The sequence below is a fragment of the Capra hircus genome, chromosome 4 (assembly GCF_001704415.2).
Source record: "Capra hircus breed San Clemente chromosome 4, ASM170441v1, whole genome shotgun sequence".
NCBI classification, from domain to species: Eukaryota; Metazoa; Chordata; class Mammalia; order Artiodactyla; family Bovidae; genus Capra; species Capra hircus.
Window position 1 is genome coordinate 43,104,288 of NC_030811.1, and position 18,451 is coordinate 43,122,738.

At 57.7% G+C, this 18,451-nt stretch overlaps 1 protein-coding gene across 10 annotated transcripts in view; it reads right to left on the bottom strand.

The window, feature by feature from the left end:
• Nucleotides 1–18,451, bottom strand: part of CAMK2B (calcium/calmodulin dependent protein kinase II beta) — a 90,231-nt gene that overhangs the window by 23,328 nt on the left and 48,452 nt on the right. For all 10 annotated transcript variants that reach the window (XM_018047020.1, XM_018047024.1, XM_018047019.1 and 7 more), the window contains exons 3-6: nt 17,225–17,284; nt 11,425–11,479; nt 7,302–7,367; nt 2,680–2,752 (exon numbers count right to left, since the gene is read on the bottom strand). In XM_018047020.1, coding sequence (XP_017902509.1) covers nt 2,680–2,752; nt 7,302–7,367; nt 11,425–11,479; nt 17,225–17,284 — 254 coding nt within the window. The remainder of the gene's footprint in view (nt 1–2,679; nt 2,753–7,301; nt 7,368–11,424; nt 11,480–17,224; nt 17,285–18,451) is intronic.

Sequence of the window (18,451 nt, forward strand, 5' to 3'; positions counted from 1 at the left end):
TGGCTGCTCACAGGAGGGGAGGGTCCCGTGCCGACCTCCCAGCCTCGGGGAGCAATGCCCTTGCTCATGCCGGAAGAAAGGGTATTCATCCCTGTCCCACTGGGGTGCCGAGGAGGCTGCTGCCCTGTGACCGGAAACACTTGGCCTGAAGGCCCAAGGAGTTCCCTGCGCGCTGCGTCCTGCAGGCGAGGCTCCTTCACCCCAGCCTGTCCCACCGGCCTCACCACCTCCCAGAGGGCAGCACTCAGAGCTCAAAGCCGCTGGACTTCCTCATCCCTGGCTGCCCAGGGCTCTCCCGGCCCTCAGCCCCCTCACCAGGCCACCCTCCCGACAGGAAGGTCTGCTGACACCATGCTGCCCACCTTAGCGCCACCAAGAAAGACAAATGCCGCCAACCGAACTGAGTTAAGCTGCTTGGACATCAGGGATGTGAGGACAAATCGTGGGGCATAGATGAAGCATGCCAGCCCATGAGGCAGAAACCAGAGCTTCCCCAGGCCCCACACAGCTGGTGGTCGAGGCTCCGTCACTCCAGGTGACACGTGCTGGGGATACTCAGCCCCGTCTGCCCAGCATGGCTGGGAGGCCCCTAAACACCTTGATTTTTCCAGTGTGAGTAGGGCAGGGGGACCCCTACCTCCCCACAAACCCCACACCAAGAAGTTTGAAATAGATACAACATTGCAAATCAACTATACTTCAAGTTAAAAAAAATTTTTTTTTTTTAAAAGAAGTCTGAAATACTATAGGCTAGGGGCTGCAGCTGGGGGCTTGACCCAGCTTCTACAGATCAGATTCCCCCCACCCCAAGGAAATTCTTAGGCTTCCCAGGTGGTGCTAATGGTAAAGAACCCGCCTACCAGTGAAGGAGACATAAGAGACGTGGGTTCAATCCCTGAGTCAGGAAGATTCCCTGGAGGACAGAATGGCAACCCACTCCAGTATTCTTGCCTGCAGAATCCCATGGACAGGGGAGCCTGGTGGGCTACAGTCCATGGAGTCACAGAGAGTCGGACACAACTGAAGTGACTTAGAATACCTCTCTGGGAAGAAGGAGCTAAGGGAACCTGGTCCCTGGGGAGAGCTGGGCAAGAAGGCTCCTCCCTGGGAGGAGAGGGAGGGGACCCAGCTGGGTTGCACAGGGATGTTCCCACCCCCAGGCTCCACCCTGGCTCCCTCACAGCCACCAAGATGGCACCAAGCCCCTCTGCTCGCTCCACCCTCCACATCTTGGCTAAGAGGAGACCCACCACAGTGCTGCTTCTGGAGGTCTGTCTCGGCCAAGATGACAGAGGCCTCTCTAGAGGAGGAGGGACACCTGGTGGGAGAGAGGAGACCAGCTGGCCCTAACCCCTTTTTCTTTTTCTCAGCAAGGATTCTGTGTGCCCTCAGGCCACACCCGGGCTGGGGAGAGCATCCATCTGCACTTCGGAGCTTTGGGCTCCAGGTTTGCTACGCATCATAAGGCCCAGGATGCAGGAGGGATGCGTGCCCTCTTCCCTGCAGCCCTCCTCCCAGAGGCCCCTGAGTGAGGCCCATGCAGACAAGACACAGAGACAGAGGGGCACCCACAGGACAGGCAGTCCAGGCGGGGAGCCTGGGCAGACCCATGAGAGGACAGGGGACCACACAGCACATGCCGAGTGGGAGCGGGGACACATGAGGGCACAGGGAGCGTCCCAGGCCTGCTCCTGGTGGGACATCCCCCCAAGAGCAGCTCCAGAGCATCAGCTCACACACACACACACCTCTGGGTAGCCCCAGAAAGATGGCACTCCATTCAGCCCTAGCACCCACGAGAAGGTTGGTCTCAAACACCGCCAGCAGGGATGCAGGCCCAGGGTCCCCCACCCCATGCAAAACCAACGAGAGAAGAAACTGACCCAAACTCAGACTTGGAGAAAGCTGGGTCAAAGAAAGGAGGAGAGATTGAGAGGAGGAGGAAGGGGGAGGCGGAAGGGCAGAAAGGAGGAAGGGGGAGGTGGGAAGGCTGCAGCTCCTCCTGAAGGCCCCTCCCACCACCCAGAAGCCTGTGGGTGACAACCTTTGTTTTAAATGATTTGCAGTTTGCCCAGAGCTGAGCCAAGGGCCAGAGATGAGCAGAAAGGACTGGAAGTTTGAAGAGACCAAACTGGCCCCTCACCTCCTGCTCCCAAGGCATCAGCCCCACCTGCAGGTACATTCTCTGTGTCCCTCCTGCCAGGTCCGAATCTCAACTGGAGTCCAGAAAGCGAGACCCCACGTGGACATGTGCTACTAGGCTGATTCTTGACAACTGTCCCCTCTCAGCCCTGAAGCCTAGAGGCATTGAGAGGGATGTGAACAGACACATGCATGCATGCACACACAAACACACATGCACACACAGTCTCACACACATGCATATGTACACATGCTCACACATACACACATGTCCATGTGTGCACACAGACCCACATTCTCACAAGCACGCACCTTCAAACACAAACACATGCACACACATGCTCATATGTGCCAATGCACATGCGCACACATGTTCTCAGGCACACACCTTCATGCAAAAACACACAGGAACACACATATGCAAACATCCCCCGCACACACGTGTCTTCTGGTGCACTGCCCTACCCGAGCCTCCCGTTAAACACGACATGCAGTTACAGACGACAGACACCTGGCACAGAGCGGGGGGGAACTCACCTTGAGGTCCCTGTGGACGACCCCCATTTGGTGGCAGTGGAGAACCGCCTCCAGGATCTGCTGGATGCAGTGACTGCAGCAAACAGCAGGCGCATTAGTGCGGATGGCCCCTGAAGAGTGGGCGGGGTGCAGGAGAAGGGTGCTGTGTGGGAGTGGTGGGGTCTCCAGCCCAGTGGGGGCCCAGGGGAAGCAGAGGATCAAGGTGCTGCCTGCCACATGGGAGACGAGACACTGGCTAGGAGGGGGCCTCTAGGGCTCCCTCTTCACCCTCAAAGGTCAACACAAGGCATGCCCTCCCCTCTAACCAGGCCCGCAAAGGAAAGATGCCTGACCCCACTGCATCCACACCAAGCTCATGCTGGCCACACCTGGCCCTGAGCTGGGTGCCCTTGGGGAGGAAGGCCAGGGCTGAATCTACACCCTGCAAGGCAGGCTGGAGACCCAGACAACAGGAGGGGAGGGTAGAGGTGAAAGGGCAAGGGAGAGAGGGCAGGCCAGTGCCACGGTGCGGGGGTGATGCCCTGGGCACCAGTGCCCTTCTCTATTCTGAGGCTGTGCTAACACGGCAGTCACCAGCACATGTGTCTGAGAGCGGGTATCATTTCATTAAAATCAACTTCACGTCCACGCTGGCTGCTGGCTGCCATGCTAGACAGCTCAGCTCCATAGCAGCACTGGGGTTGCTGGGGGCAGCCTGGCACTATCCAGGGCCCCAGGCCAGGGGCTTCCTTCCAAATTAGGGAGAAGTCCCAAGCCTTCTGAGGCATCACGGGTTGGAGAGAAAGGTCCAGGCTCTCCCCAGGCATCTCCCACACCTGGGCTTCAGCAATGGCCCTAGACCTCAGACCCAGGTGCCTCCAGACCGAGATGCCCCAGCCCCAGTGACCTGCTCCTGCCACCTCTAGGTGGTTGGGAAGTGTCTAGCTGCCCCCAGAGGCAGGCACAGCCCCCTGGGGTTCCATAGCACCCCCGGAGCATTACCAGCCACCAGAGACAGGCATGCCACAGGCTGCCATAGCCCATCCCTGGGGTCTTGGCCCCAGCCCCTCTGGTGGGGGCGAGGGAGGCACAGGCGAGACCGCCCCTGCCGCGGCTAGACCGGGGAGGTGACTGAAGGTCAGCTGCAGGGATGGACTTTGTTTTCCTAACAGCAAACTCAAGAGAAGGGACAAGAAACCAGGAGAAGGGATAAGAAACCAGCCCGTGTTCTCAAACAGCTCTGACCACACAGAAAAGTAACCTGAGTGTCCACCTGAGGAAACCCAGACCTCAGAGTCCTAGTGGTGATGGATTGCCTGAGGTTTATGGGGTCAGAAGGAGCTAGGCCCAAACCTGTGGGTAACAGTCCCCCAGCAGCCCCTCCCCTCAGATGCCTCTAAGGGCTGGAAACCCCACCCCCACCCCCAAGCCCTGAGCTCTCCGGTCCCACCTGCTCCCAGGGCCTCCCTCCCTGCTTCTGTCCCTCCCACCACGCCCTCATCTGCCAGCCTTGGTCTTTTGTGGCCATCCCCCCTGCAGCCTCGTGGCGGCCCTGCTGCTCTGGGTGGCGTGCGTCTCTGCACTGGACTGCGGCCTCCGTGACCGCAGAGGCACGTGAGTTCTCGCCTCCCATTGTGTCCTCAGCCTTGCAGGAAGGTTTCTTGGACCCGGGAGGCACCTGCCGCAGCACCAACTGGTACATCGGCTCAGATATGGGTGGGCAGTGCCCTCTGTCCTCCTCCATGTCCCCTCCTGAGGATTCAAGGCTCCAAACTCATGCCAGGATGGGGTGACTACACCTGCTGACTCAGCACTGGTCTGCATCTCTCCCTGGACATCCCAGGACTCAGCCCGGCTGCTGAAATCAAACCCCACAGTTCTGACACAGCCCTGTCCGCCCATCTCGCAAGCCCCTCCCCAGAGAAACCTGTGCGGGTATGCCCCTTCTCATAGCCCACATGGCAGCACCAGCCTGTCTCCCAGGCCTTTTCTTCACAGCATCTCTGGGACCGACGGGCAAGTGGCCTCCACAGCCAGCAGGTAGACGGGATTCTCATGCACCTGGAGAGCAGCCCATTCCGGGCAGCCCACCACCCAGGGACCCCTGGAGACCGCTCCTGGTGCCCTTCTCAGCCTGCTCCCACCCTGGCCTCCAGTCTGAGACCAGAGCCTTGGGGAACATGAGACTGACTGGCCTGTCACGAGATCCCTTCTGCCTTGCATTTACATTATACCGTCTTCCTCATGAGGACTCCTTTCAAACGGAACAGTTTAGAAAGTCACTTTGTGGTCAGAATTGCTCCCCAGCGTCATTCCAGATGCTGGCCAGTCCTGGACATTATTCTCCTGGTTCCAGGCTCTGCTGTTACCTGGGATATAATCCTTTCCCTCCCTTCCTCTTCCTCCTCCTCCCTCTCCCTCCTCCTCCCTCTCCCTCTCTTCTCCCCCTCCTCCCCCAGGATCAGCCCGCATTCTTACACACACACTCCCCAAGCACCTCTCTCATGAACCATACTGTTTTCAGGGTTTTTTAAAAATGGATTTGAACTTTGCTTTCCCAGGTTTGAAAAAAAGACCCCCACAAACTCCAAAATAAAGATTCTGCTTTCTCTTCAAAGGAATCTCCAGCCTTCTTGGTTAGAAAAGCATTCCGAAAAGCAACTCATGCCTTGCGTCTTCTTCCTCAGAGATGGGACACTTCAGGAATTCATCAGATGCTCAGATCTGAGCAGCACAGCCCCAGACAAGGCCCTGGAAGGGGGGTGGTGCACTAGATGGGGGCCAGACTGCATCGTGGTTAAGGAGGTGCCCACCACCCTGGCCAGGTGTCCAGGGCTCCAGTTTCAACACAGCCCAGATCCCTTTCAGAGGAAGTCCCCAGGGGAAACACCCTCCCAGAGTGGGAGAAGGCCTTTACCCCCGCTTTCTGCCAGAGCTCCTGGTGATGCCCGTGGGTGACCCACCCACATGGACATCATCCACATCACTCTCTCAGACCCCCTGCCTATAAGCTAAGCACCAACACAAAGGTCAAACACACAGTTCCAGGGGCCAGGATTCCCGGCGAAAACGACAGCCAGACATACAGGTTTAATGAGTGGGGCTGGCTGGGAGGGATTCCCCAAGAGTGGCTGCCTCTCACCCTCTTCCTCATGGTCTGGCTACCAGCAAGGTGGAGCCTAGGAAACTGAGCATTTGTTGGTGGTGGGGGGGGACCCAAACTCCAGAGAAGCCTCCACAACAGAGGCCCAGGGAGGAAGATCCAGATCCCTGCCACCTGGACGGGCAGAGCCACAGAATTGGAGGGGTGGGGAGGGGCGGAAGCGGACGCACTGGAGTAGCCGAGGCCAGGAGGTGAGAGTGGGCAAGGGTGGAGATCCAAGGACAAGGTGTTGGGGGGTTGGGGGACGTAGAGTTGGGGGGTAGAGGTGGGCACAGGGCCTCGCAGCCAAAAGCAAGGCTCCGCTGTGGGTCACATCCCATCTCCAGCAAGACCATCCCCAACAGAGTGCAGGAAGGTGCCAGGCCCCAGGCCATGCTCCGTGGTGGGCACTGAGGACCAAGGAGCCCTGGGAGGATGCTCCGGGAGGGAAAAAAGAGAACAGCTAAGGTAAGCCCTCCTGCACCCCTGAGGCAGCCAGGGGCACCGGAGGCAGAACCGGAAGGCAGCCCTCCTCGTCTGGGTTCTGCCCCAAGCCGTTCCCAGGCTGTTATGAAAAGTGAACGCCCTTCTTCAAGGAGCCTCAGGAAAGCACCCACTGCCCTTGTATCCTCGGGAGCCAGAGCCCTGACCAGCCCCTCAACTCCACCACAGACCCCAACACCCCACGCAGCGCCCGCCAAGCCCCTGGCTTCCTGCTGCCCAGGTGGGGGCCTGGGTGACACCAGAACCCACTCCCACCCTCTCAAGGGGGCTCAGGCTGTCACTGACAGGCAAGGTTGTCTGGGGGTGCAGAAGCCAGTCACAAATAGCTACTTGTTAAAATAATGTTGATTAGAAAGGGAATACATATTCATTAAAGTCCCAGCAGCCTCGCTGCAGACAGCATGTCTGAAAACGTCAGTCCCCTTCAACTGCCCCGTGAGGGCTGATAAAGTCCCTTCACCCCTCACCTCAGGCCCTGGCTTCCTGCTCACTGCCCCCCAGGGAGCCCAGCAAGGAGGGCCAGTGGGCACCTTTTCCAGCAGCCCAGGCCCCCATGGCCTTCCCTTTCTACCTCCAAGGTAACCCTGGGAGGATGTCACAGAAAGGGGTTCCTGGCCTGTCTTGGGCAAAAGCATTTGGAAACTGTGAGTCTCCAAGGGGAAGGCCTTGGTCAGACGTCCTAGAGGGGCAAGAGGAGGCCCACCACCACTCTCCGTCCGCTCTCCCCCCATCAGCCACCCCAGGAGAGCCCCTCTGTGGGCCAGTTCCCACCCTGGGGCAGGCTTGGGCCCTCCCTGACTTGGGACACACAAGCTGCCTGCCCCCACCCTGGCCCTGGGACCTCCTGAGAGGGCTCTGAGCAGGGCTTTCGCCCTGGACCATGTCAGGGAGAAAGTGCACGAGAGAAGATGGGGCCAGAGGAGGAGGAGCAAGGCTTAGGGAGGGAGGCCCAGGCAGGAGAAGAGGGGCAGGGAGCACGCGAGGGCTCTACACCCACCTGGCGTCCGCCTCACTGTAGTACTCTCTCGCCACGATGTCCTCAAAGAGCTCCCCACCAGTGACCCTGTGAGAAGAGCAGAGAGGGCCCCTCCGTCACCATCACCACCTCCACCCCCACCACCTCCACCCCCACCACCGTCACCTCCACCCCATGCTCATCATCACCACCACCATCTCCACCGCCCTCACCTCCAAACCCCCAGTACCACCAGCACCTCCATCTCCAGAGTTACCCAGGTCTGACACTCTCCTCTCCGTGACACTGGTCTCTTAAGCTCAGAAAACAGCTTCAATGAGCTCAGTGACTTTCTCAGAGTGGGCAGCCCAGCAGGAGTCTGTTCTAGGCCTCTACACTGTTACTCAGGCTTTGTGACTAATTCCCGGCCTGAGAAAAACTGGCTGGCCCTCCTGGAACCCCCCAAGGCCAGCGATGAGGCCCCCGCACAGGCGGAGGGGCCAGAAGACACAGCGCCTGGATGTGGCCTCCCCGGTGGGTGAGGTCACGAGGCGCTCAAAGTCCCGTATCCAGAAAGAGGGTAGGACCTCCATCCACACACTCTCTCGCCGGTTGTCCCCTGCCCAGGGAGCAGCCTTCAGGTCCTAAGGTCAGGGTGGACCCCCCTGCCCAGACCAGAAGCCACTGCCTGGAGGGCCTCAGGGAACCCACAGGGAGTCCAGCCACTCAGGATCCCCGGGCTGAGAATGTGGGTGTGGACAGCAAGGCGAAAAGCAGTGGCCAAGGCTGGATGCACAGGGGAGCAGGAAAGCTCAATCCCTGGGTCTGTCCAAGCCCCTCATCCCACTTGGCCAGCTCCAAGTCCACCAGAAGGTCCATGTAGAGCTTTCCTGCCCCTGCAAGGTATAGAGTCTCCTTTCCGTGTCCTGTGAGGACACCAAGGGACACTCCCTCTGCAAACACACCCTCCTCCACACCCCCTCCAGCTGTGCTGGCCCCACATGCTGGAATCTCCCCACTTGCATCTCAGTTCCCATTCGTTCTTGGGAGTTGGGGCTTGGGTTGGCCTTGTTCTATGCCCAGCACTCAGGGCCAGGCTGGTCCACGGTGACCACAGGCATGGGCACTGCTGAACAGTGGCCCAGGCATGGGCAGGCTCTCTCTTAGAGAAACACAAAACTGAGGATGCAGTGAGTGCTAGGATGCCCCTGCTGGAGGCTAGATGCTGGCCCTCAAATCCTGCTGGAAGCCAACTACCCCAGTAGTGAGTGAATTTTTAGGGTTCCACTTTGCCATCGGAGGAGACTAAAGCTCAGACCCTGATGATGGAAAGATTGAAGGCAAAAGGAGAAGGGGACGGCAGAGGATGAGATGGTTAGGTAGCATCATCTACTCAACAGACATGTATTTGAGCAAACTATGGGAGACAGTGGAGGACAGAGGAGGGTGGCATGCTGCAGTTCATGGGGTTGCAAAGAGTCGGACACGACTAAGTGACTGAACAACAACAAGGCTCAGAGCAGGTGACTGTCCAAGGGAGCAGAGCCTCATATGTCTGTGTGTGCTTGTGTATCCCTGTGTACATGCATGTGTGTGGAGCAGGAGGATGGAGTACTAGGTCCAGCCCAGAAGAATGAGACTCGTTTATTTTTCTGCACCCACAATTCACAGGTCAGGATCTGCAGGCCCCGAGTCCAAGCACAGGTCAGAGAGGAAAAGGCCACAGGTACTGACTGGGGCTGCAACAGGGGCACAGGGAGCCCCCCAGCCCAGTAGGTCCTGCCCTGAGCCGGGGACAAGACCTCTGGGTCCTCACATCCACAGGAGGCTCCAACTGTGCTGACGGGCATCAGGGGCCTTGTGGTCCAGGGTTGCAGGGCGGGGAGTTGGTTGGGGGAGGCACGGGGCTGCCATCTCAAGCTGGCCAGGAAGGGCATGGTCTGGAAACCAGCATTTTCCCCTTCCTCAGATCCCAGCCACTCAGCATGGCCAATTCTGGGCTGCAGCCACAGCCTCCGGGGGAGCCACTTCCTCTGTCCCCAGGCCTGGTCCCCAAGGCCACGTGACATTCTGAGGCATGGAGAGTGGGGAAATCTGTCAGCCCCCGAATCCGCAGAGCCCCCCAAGTCGCCTAGCTCCAGGGGCCTCCTGAAGGTGATGCCAACTCAGGCCAAACACTTCTCCCCAGTTCTGGGGCCACAGAGTCCCAGAGGGTCCACAGTGCAGCCCAGGAAGGCTGCGTGGGGCTGGGGGTGGGGGCAGCAGGGCCTGGCAGCATCTCTATGCCTCCACTCCTCCCCTCTTCCTCCACAGCCCCCCAGTCTGTGCAGGCCCTCCTGCCCCTACAAAACAACTGCCTGAGGCCTAGCGGTGTCCTGGATGCCCCAGAGAGGCAGCTTCAACAGGCCTGAGGGCCACAGTGGTTTGTGGGGAGGATGTGCAAAGCCCAGGGCCTTCCTCCTCCCACCTGCTCCAAACACACCCACCAGTTTCCTCTCACCAGCCCCTCTCAGAGCCTTTCCCACACCTGCCTGTCGCTTGAGCCAGGAGAGTCAAGGCACTCCCACACTCGGGCATGCACTTGCATGGGTGTGCATACATGTACACACACGCGCACCTGCACACACATCATTCTCTCCCCTTTGTCTGCTCCTGAATCCCACACACTATCCTGTCTGCCACCAGGGGCCTGGACATGGCCACCCTCCAGCCCGGGGCCTCTGTATTTCCTGGAAAAAAGCTGGTGGAGCTTTTTTGCCACGGGGGTGACAGCAAAGGGTCCATGAAACAGAACCTTCAGGGCACAGTCTTGGCCCAGCACAGGCAGTTCTATCACAGGTCAGCCTGGGCACCTGGCTGGTGTCTCGAAGTGGTGTCCTGTGGGATACGGGGGGCTTTGGGGGACAGTTCCAGCATCTCCTGACCAGAGGACCCCAAGTAGGCCAGAGGTTCATTCCTCAGGCCTCCACACCCCATGGCCGAGGCATCTGTCATTTGAGGGAGGAGGTCCCTTCGGAGACACATCTTGTCCCCATGGCTAGGGTCCCCGGGCTGGGCTTCCCAGAGGCCACATGGAGCCACCCAAACTACGACCTCTGGCCACCGCAGGGTCCCAAGTCACTCTAACTCAGGACAGCTAAACAGAGCCCCACTCAGCCGGAGCTGTAGGGGAGTGAGGTGATGAGATCACTGCTTCTAAATCCAGCAGGAAGTGAGAGGAGGCAGGGCCCCAGACGCTCTCACTCAGCACGGTTCACACACACATGTGTGCACATATACACCCATGTACACACTGAACGAATCACACATCCATCATCTACATCCACCCCCACAAATCACACATGCAAATGTGCACACACGTGCATGTATGATTTGTAAGAGTGGATATATATGCACACACACCCCACAGATCATATGCATGTACACACACATGCACACACACACCCACAAGCCACATGCATGTGCACACATGCACCCGTGGACATGCATGCCAACAGGTACATTTACACAAATCATTTACACATTCACACTTTAGGCAATCATACACACTCTTACATGCTGACGCCAACATACACCCATGCACACATGTATATGTTCACACCCATGTCCACACCAACTCACACACACATTCACATACATACACATGCACCCACACCACAAATCACACGTGTACATGTGTTCATACAATCACACACACATGCACACACTGAAACCCACTCATGCACATGCCCCCACAAATCACACCCACAGATGCCTGCTCATCTACATATACGAATGCACACACACAATCACAAACATACAGGCAGTCATGCACCCAAGCAGAGACCCATGCCAGCCCATGGGCCCCAGTGCAGCAGTGATGAGAACACCAAGGAAGGTAACGGAAGGCCGAGGGCCAGACCATTCCTCCGGGATCCTTCCCTCCCTCCTTCCCGCCTTGGCCTCCAGCACACTCTGTTCTGGGTAGTCGGGAACAGGCCCAGCTGGGCAATCCCATCCCCCGGGGATTCCATACACCAGTGCAAAGCCAACAAACCAACGAGGTAAGCTGGTGGGCAAGGTGACCCAGGAGTCAGGGGGCTGTCTGCCAGGGCTACGAGGGGCCCAGCCCAGGCCCAATGCTGGCAGCAGACGAGAGCCCACGTCCCTGGGCTCCGGCACTTACAGATCGAAGACCAGGTAGTGGAAACCTTCCTCGGAGATGCTGTCATGGAGGCGCACTGTGGGAACAGGAGAGGCCATGAGCAGGGGCAACAGCCCAGGGCCCACCCACGCTGCCCAGACACTCACAGGCCCACAGCCAGCAGCACAAACCCTCCAAGGAGGGCCCACCATGCCAAGGGCCTGTGGCTTCCCACAGTTCGGGCTGGGGAGGGCCCGGGTGGGCACTGCAGGTAGAGTCTGAGGGGTAAGCCGTGGGCCCTTCAGGCCAACTGGCCCCAAGCCAGCATCCAAGGGCCTCGAAGGTCTGGTCTTTCCTTTCTTTTCCTTTCCTTTGCAGGAGGGAGACCCAGTGCCCTCTCAGTCCCTGTCCAGGTCCCCTGCTCCCAAACGCACCAGAGAACCACAGGAGGGGGTGGGATGGGGACGAAGGCCCACACCACCAGGACTAGAAAGGAGCCGCTGAGGGACTTCATGGGAGAGGAGGGCAGAGGGCTCCACTGCCACCCCGTCAGGACAGGCTAAGGTGGCAGGGACCCCCCCGGGGGAGGACCACCTGCCTGGGGCCCAGTATGGCATCACTGACAAAGAGTCAGACCCTGATTTCCCACTCCAGATACTGCAGGGTCAGCAGGATGGCGCCACGGCCATGCACGCCCTCTCTGCTCCAGTTTGTTTTCTCCATCTTCTGAGCCTGAACAAGGCCTGGCCAGAGCTGTGCTGGTTAGGAGTTGACAAGTGAATGAATGAGGGACTGAATGAGTGAGTGAACAGCGAGGAAGATTTCAGCACACAGAGCACAACTCCAAGGCCTCCTTTTCCCTGAGCTGGAGATGTGCCCGGCACTAAACGGCAGGTATTTCTGGACACTTCCCGCCAGGTGATAGATCCTGCCTTCTGTATCAGAAACCTACAGTGCGCCCATCAGTAACCATCCCAATTATCCTGAGAGGTTACAGATGCAGCAGCTGGTGCACAGAGAGGGTAGTGACTGGCTCAAGGCCACACAGTTCACACAATGCTGAGCAGCGGTGTGGACAGAGCTTCCGCTTGGCCCCTCTGCTCCCTGGGCTCCCGGCAGTCTTGCTCTCCGCCACGATGGAAGGGCTGCGGAAGCTCGAAGAGTGAAGAGCAGGCTTCTCCCAGGCCCCATAGGTCCCTTCTTCATGCCCTCGAAGCTGCTCTGGTTTCTAGCTGGCTGTTGGCATCCTTTCTCCTCCAGCTCTGGAGTTCCTAAGGGCCCGCCAGCAGGGTCCTCACATCAGGAACCCCAATCTGGCTACAATGGCCCCCAACCTTTTCCCCCGAGCAAAGCCTGGCTCGGGGAGCAGGCCTCACTCCCAGCAGTCAGGGCACCTGGTCACTAAGGGCAAAGTGCATGGGTGGCTCCAGGGGGCACCTCATCTCACACCCTGCTTCTCTCACCATCTGCCCCACCCACTGCTCGCTCTGGATCTCTCTGCTCAAGAGGCTGGTATCCAGCTTCATCTGACCCAGGTCCCGGGGCCAACACCTGGCACCCTCTCGCTTCCATCCAGACCTCAACTCCACCAGGTGGGTCTGCACTTTCCTAACATGCAACAGACCGCCGGCTCACTGTGCCCTCCTCCAGGACTCTCCTGCAAAATCACTGAGTGAAACTCTCCCCATGCCAACTCCTTTCTGGTGGGGGACCAGCAGGTCGGCCCCTCTGAGCAGCCTCCCCTGCCCCCAGCCGCGTCCCCTGGAACTCCAAGCAAAGAGAGGCCCATGGTGGAAGGGGAAGGGAGTGGAGGGGTCTGCCTCCACCACCCTGCCAGGCCTGCAGACAGCACCCCCAGGGGGATACTCCTGGGGGGAACCCTTTTCTCTTCCCATGCAGGGGAATCCTCCTTCCCCAGGGGAGTCCAGGGGTCCATAAATCTGGGGTCCTGCTGACCTTCCCCTCTTCCCCCGCATGGAGGCCACCCCTGCCCTCAGGCCCTGCCTCCTTGGAGCAGGTGAGAGGGGGTTGGCAGGACCCTCAGCCTGAAAGTCAAGGCCGCATGCACACACTCTTCCTTTTTTTTCACTTGAATATTTTTAACATTTAAAAAATAGTTATGCACTACTTTAATGGTTTAGAAGAACACCCACCTAGCACAAAAGACCTGTGATTTCACAGACGGGACTAAGTAAAAAAGGGAATTGTCACAGAATCTATTTAAGTAAAAACAGTAAGTAAATAATACTGCGGGTGACATATAGCGGCTGCAACTAGAGTCCAGGTGGTTCCTGAGAGTCCAGCCTGGGAGCAAGGGGTTGGGGGATGCCAACAGCCACAAGGGGGTGTCAGGAGCCCCAGGACAAGCCTCCCACTGTGGGGCTTGCTTCTCCAGGGACCACACAGAGTCCCAGGCCAGGGGGCTCTCAGTGGGGTTGGTCCTTCTGCCCCTCCCAAGCTGCCCCTCAAACCCCTCCATGGACTGCAGTACTGCAACGGGAGGAAGGACCCCAGGACCTATCATATGATCAGCTTTGGGAGGGAAGGGCTGTGGATGGTGGCATGGGCCCTGAGCTGTCAGAGACTGGAGACCTTCTACCCTCCATTCCTGCACTGGCTGCCTCATCTAGGCAGGAAGTCCTCCCAGGGCCATCGTACTCCCTGGTGCCCACCTGCCCAGCTACTATATGGACTATCCTGCAAGGGAGGGCAGTTCCAGCCCTGGAAACCAGGAGGTGGGAATTTGCCATCCATGAGCCAGGCCCAGGAGAGAGGGGGTCAGTGTGCAGAGGGGAGGCTGGAAGGAGGCTGAGAGGAGAAGGGAAGGAGGCTGCGGAGGCGGAGGGCTGCCCTCCTCGGAGTCAAGGCTGATGGCTCTACTCACTCCTGATGGGGCCCATTTTAAAAGGCTGTAGATGGTTCTGCCTACCATGGGCTCTGTTTAATCTGTCACCCACAGCTCCAGGGGCAGGGAGGGAAGCTTGGGACACGCTCACCTGCTGAGCAGCAACCTCTCAGGGTGGCCACAGCCCACCACTGAGGTGAGAGTGGAGGAAGCCTTGCCCTCGGCTAAGTCTCCACTCCAGGCACCCGCCAGCAGTGGGAAATACGCACTGAATAGAAACTCCAGAGAGCCCAGGTGGAGGCGGCCAACCTCCCGGACAGTCGGGTACAACATGGACATGTGTATGGAGGGCACAACCCACACTGAGGCCTTGGAGCTCACGCCCATCCTGGATACCCTGGCCTGCTTCCTGGGGACCCACATGGTGCAGTGGGGCTGCCCAGTCCCCACAGTGTACGCACACAGGGCACTGCCAAGGCAGCTCGCACCTGTCTCCTCTGCTCAGGTGCCTGCTTGTCTGCGAATGGAAACTAAAGTCCCGAGAGTGGTGGGGGGCTCTGCCTGTGGGCTGCTCCATGGGGGCCTGACTCTGGGTACCCGCTCCTAACTGGACAGCCCAGCCAGCAGCAGGAGACACTGTGTGCTACCGTGTTGGTTATGAGAGGCATTCCCATCCTCTGATGAGCCTCCTTTAAGAGGAGAGCTGGGCTCCTTCCAACAAACAGAAAAAGGCAAGGTGACGGCATCACCCCTTCCAAACCAAACCATCAAAAGGCATGGTGCTTCTTCTAGAAGTTAAGCACAGAAGCACCATATGGTCTAGCCATTCCACTGCGAGGTTTACCCCCAGAGGACTGAAAGCAGAGATCCAGAAAGAGACTTGAACACCCATGTTCATGGCATCATTAGTCACAATAGCCAACAGGCAGAAAAAGGCCGAGTGTCCACTGACGGATGAATGGATAAACACAACGTGAAACATACACACAGTGGAATATTATTCAGCTTTAAAAAGGAAGGAAACTCTGACACCTACTACGGCAAGGATGAGGCTTGAGGACACCAGGCTGAGTAAAATAAGCCGGTCCCCGAAAGACAAACATGGTACGGTCCATTGATGAGGTTCCTAGGGTGTCAAATTCATAGAGACAGAAGGCAGAATTGTGGGTGGTGGGCCTGGGGGTGCGGGTGGGGGTCAGTGTTAACGGATGCAGAGTTTCCACTGGTGATGATGAAAAATGTTTTGAGTACAGATAAGGGCGATGGTTACATAACACGTGAACGTACTCAACACCACAGAACTGTACACTTAAAGAGAGTTAAACTGATAAATATTGTTCTGTATATTTTGACATAATTGGGGGGCACAGTCTTCCCTGTTCTCCTTCCCTCTCCATCTCTGTCTCAGTCTTTATTTCTTTTTCTTTCTTTCTCCGTCTCTCTCTGTGTCTCTCTGTTTCCCTCTGGCTCTGTCTCTGCTTCTCTGTCTTTTTCTCTCTGTGTGTCTCTCTCACTTTCTGTCACCCTCTCTGTCTGTCTGTCTCTGGAGCCCTGAGCACGGCTGGCTCAGAGCCAGGCCACCTGCCCAGCTGCCCCAGGCCCTCAGACTCAAGAGAATCCTACCCTGCTGCTGCTGTCTTAAACGTCATAATAAGTATTGAACAAAAGCATTGATCTCATAAAATGCGTGGCAGCCTCAATCCCTCAGCTGAACTGCTCTTGAATCCACAGACACAGAGAAAATCAGTGTCTGTTGGTTGAGTTATGGGGTGATTTGTTGTGAAGCCTGGATCACTGACACACATGTGAAACACACCCAGTCCACGAACAAGAAGACTGGGGCTCAGAGCAGTTCAGTGATTGCTACGGCTTCTCTAGGGGGAAGGCGGGGCCCAAATCCAGGTCTCTGAGCTCCAAACCTCTGAACACCGCCTCGGACACGAGGGCCCTCACAGCTTATGCCCTGCTTCCCAAGGGAGCCCTCTCAGCTCTTCCCAGGGTCCCTCCGGGCCCTCCCTGCGGCCGAGGCCCTGGTCTGGGAGTGGCCTGGACACGGCTGCTCAGCACAGCCTGGCGCCCCTTGAAACAGAGTCCTGGGCACCATTCCGGTGCACCTGAGTCAAACATGAGTGAGAGGGCCCAGGAATCCACCCTGACAAGTTCCCTGGGTGCCTCTGAGGCCACAGGCCCACCGTCCCCTCTGTGTCTCCTGGCTACCTCCCAGTGTGGGCAAGGCCTGGGTCCTGGGCTCCTCAGAAGTCCCTATAGGGATAAGTGAAGAAGGACAGGCAGCTGTGCTGTGGGGTCAAGGGGCCCCTCACAGCTGAGGCGGGTGGGCAGAGGCTGACAGGCCCCAGGAAATCTGCACCGACTTCCAGGGTCTGGGGTCTCAGCAGCTCCTGTGACTGTGTCTGGGCTGAGTCCATACTCAGTCTGGAGGTTGCAGAAAGAAGGGACCTACCGCAGGCAGGGCAGCACACTCCCTGAGGCCAACACGTGGGCTCCGGGGACTCCGCGGGCCCCCAGGGCAGCTGATCCCCACCCCAGATGACAGTTCCAAGAGCCCTGGGCTGGGGGAGAGCAGAGGTCCTCCAGAATCAGACCTCGGTCCTCAGAGCTCAGGCTAGGGCTGGGCCAGTCTTTGACTGGTCTTTGGTTTCCAAACTTTTTTCTCTGTAATCAGGTCATCACATTGCTTTTCTGAAGCGCCAGAATGTTAGGCTCCTGTGTGTTATCACCAGAATCTTGGCACAGAGTTAGTTATAGAGTGGTGGGCAGGGACCCATCCAGAAGGAACCCGGCCTTGACCTCCCCCAGGGGGCTGCCCAAAGTCTGTGCAGGAATCCCTCTGGGTCAAAAGGAGGAGATGTTTCCAGGGGCCTGAGGGTGGGAAACTTCAATGGAGAAGGAAAGGGACACATTCAGGGTCCTCCTGCTGTCTGTAATGGGAGAGCTGGGACCCCCTCCCCACCTCCCACCCCGCCGCGGGCCGCTCACCAATGTTGGAATGCTTTAGGAGACGGCAGATTCGAGCCTCTCTCTCCAGCTTCTGGTGATCTGGGGAGAGAAAGGGACACAGCATCACCTTGTGACCCTGAAGCCAGTGGCGCCCTGGAGCCCCTCGACGGCATGCGGGACGGGCAGCCAACCACGGGACTCACGGCGGGGGACGTAGGCAACACTTCCTGCGATGTCTACCCGGCTGACCACCACCTGCCCAGGGGACATGTCAGGTTGGGCCCCCTATCCACGCCCGGACCCCCAGCTGGCAGCGCTGGTGCTAGAAGAGGCTGCCCAGGGCCTGGAGCGAGAGGCCCGTGGGAGGCATAGTTGGTGCTCACTAGGGGCCAAAAGTTTCCCCACGTGATGCAGGAAGAAAAAATGCCAGCTGTCAGCAACAGAACTGACAGCACCAATTTAATCCTTTCCTTATCTGTCCTAATTCTGTTCTCTGTGGAGCTTTCTGCTGAGGCCTAGTTTATTCATCAGAGGCAGCCGTGGGCTGGCAGAGCAGCTCTGTCGGCCGACTGGGGGCGTCTGACCAGTGTGCGGGGTCAGCCTGGGGCCAGGCCTTCCTCTGGAGGGACATCTGGGGAAGGGATGTGTGACCTGACAAACCCGCCCCCCAACCCCACACACAAACCTACAAAACACAGGCCTGGATTTTGACAGGTCCTGGTGTCGATGCCAGGTCAGCAGGAAGAAGAGTCAAGGCCTCAGAGGACCTTCCACAGGATCTAAATGTTTACACAGGTAAGATGAGGCTCCCTAAAATTATGTTTTGGAGAGTGCTTTTGAAATTTATGAAACAAAGTGGTCATGGGTATGCAACACGATCCCCAGATTTTCAAAATGGTAGACTTCCGACAAGTCTTAAAAATTACCAAGCATTACTCAGAAAGCTTGAGAGAAACAAAAATTCCCTAAGTCATCAAAAAAAAAAAAAAAAAAGCCTCAGAAGGAAGTTGCCCCAGGCAAGACTGCTGCTGCTCCTGAAACTACCCCTCCTCACTCCAGCCCTGGGTGCCTCCTTCCACCCCCAGAAGCACAGAACCTCAATTCCTTGCCCCCAAGGGCTGAGAAACTTATCAGCCAGAAGTTTTACCTTTCAAACAAACAGAGGTGCCAGGAGGATTTTAAAAGCTGATGAGATTATAATGGCAAAAACCAGAAAAAAAACAAAAACCTATTTCCACTGACCAGAGAAGGCAGAAATAAATCACA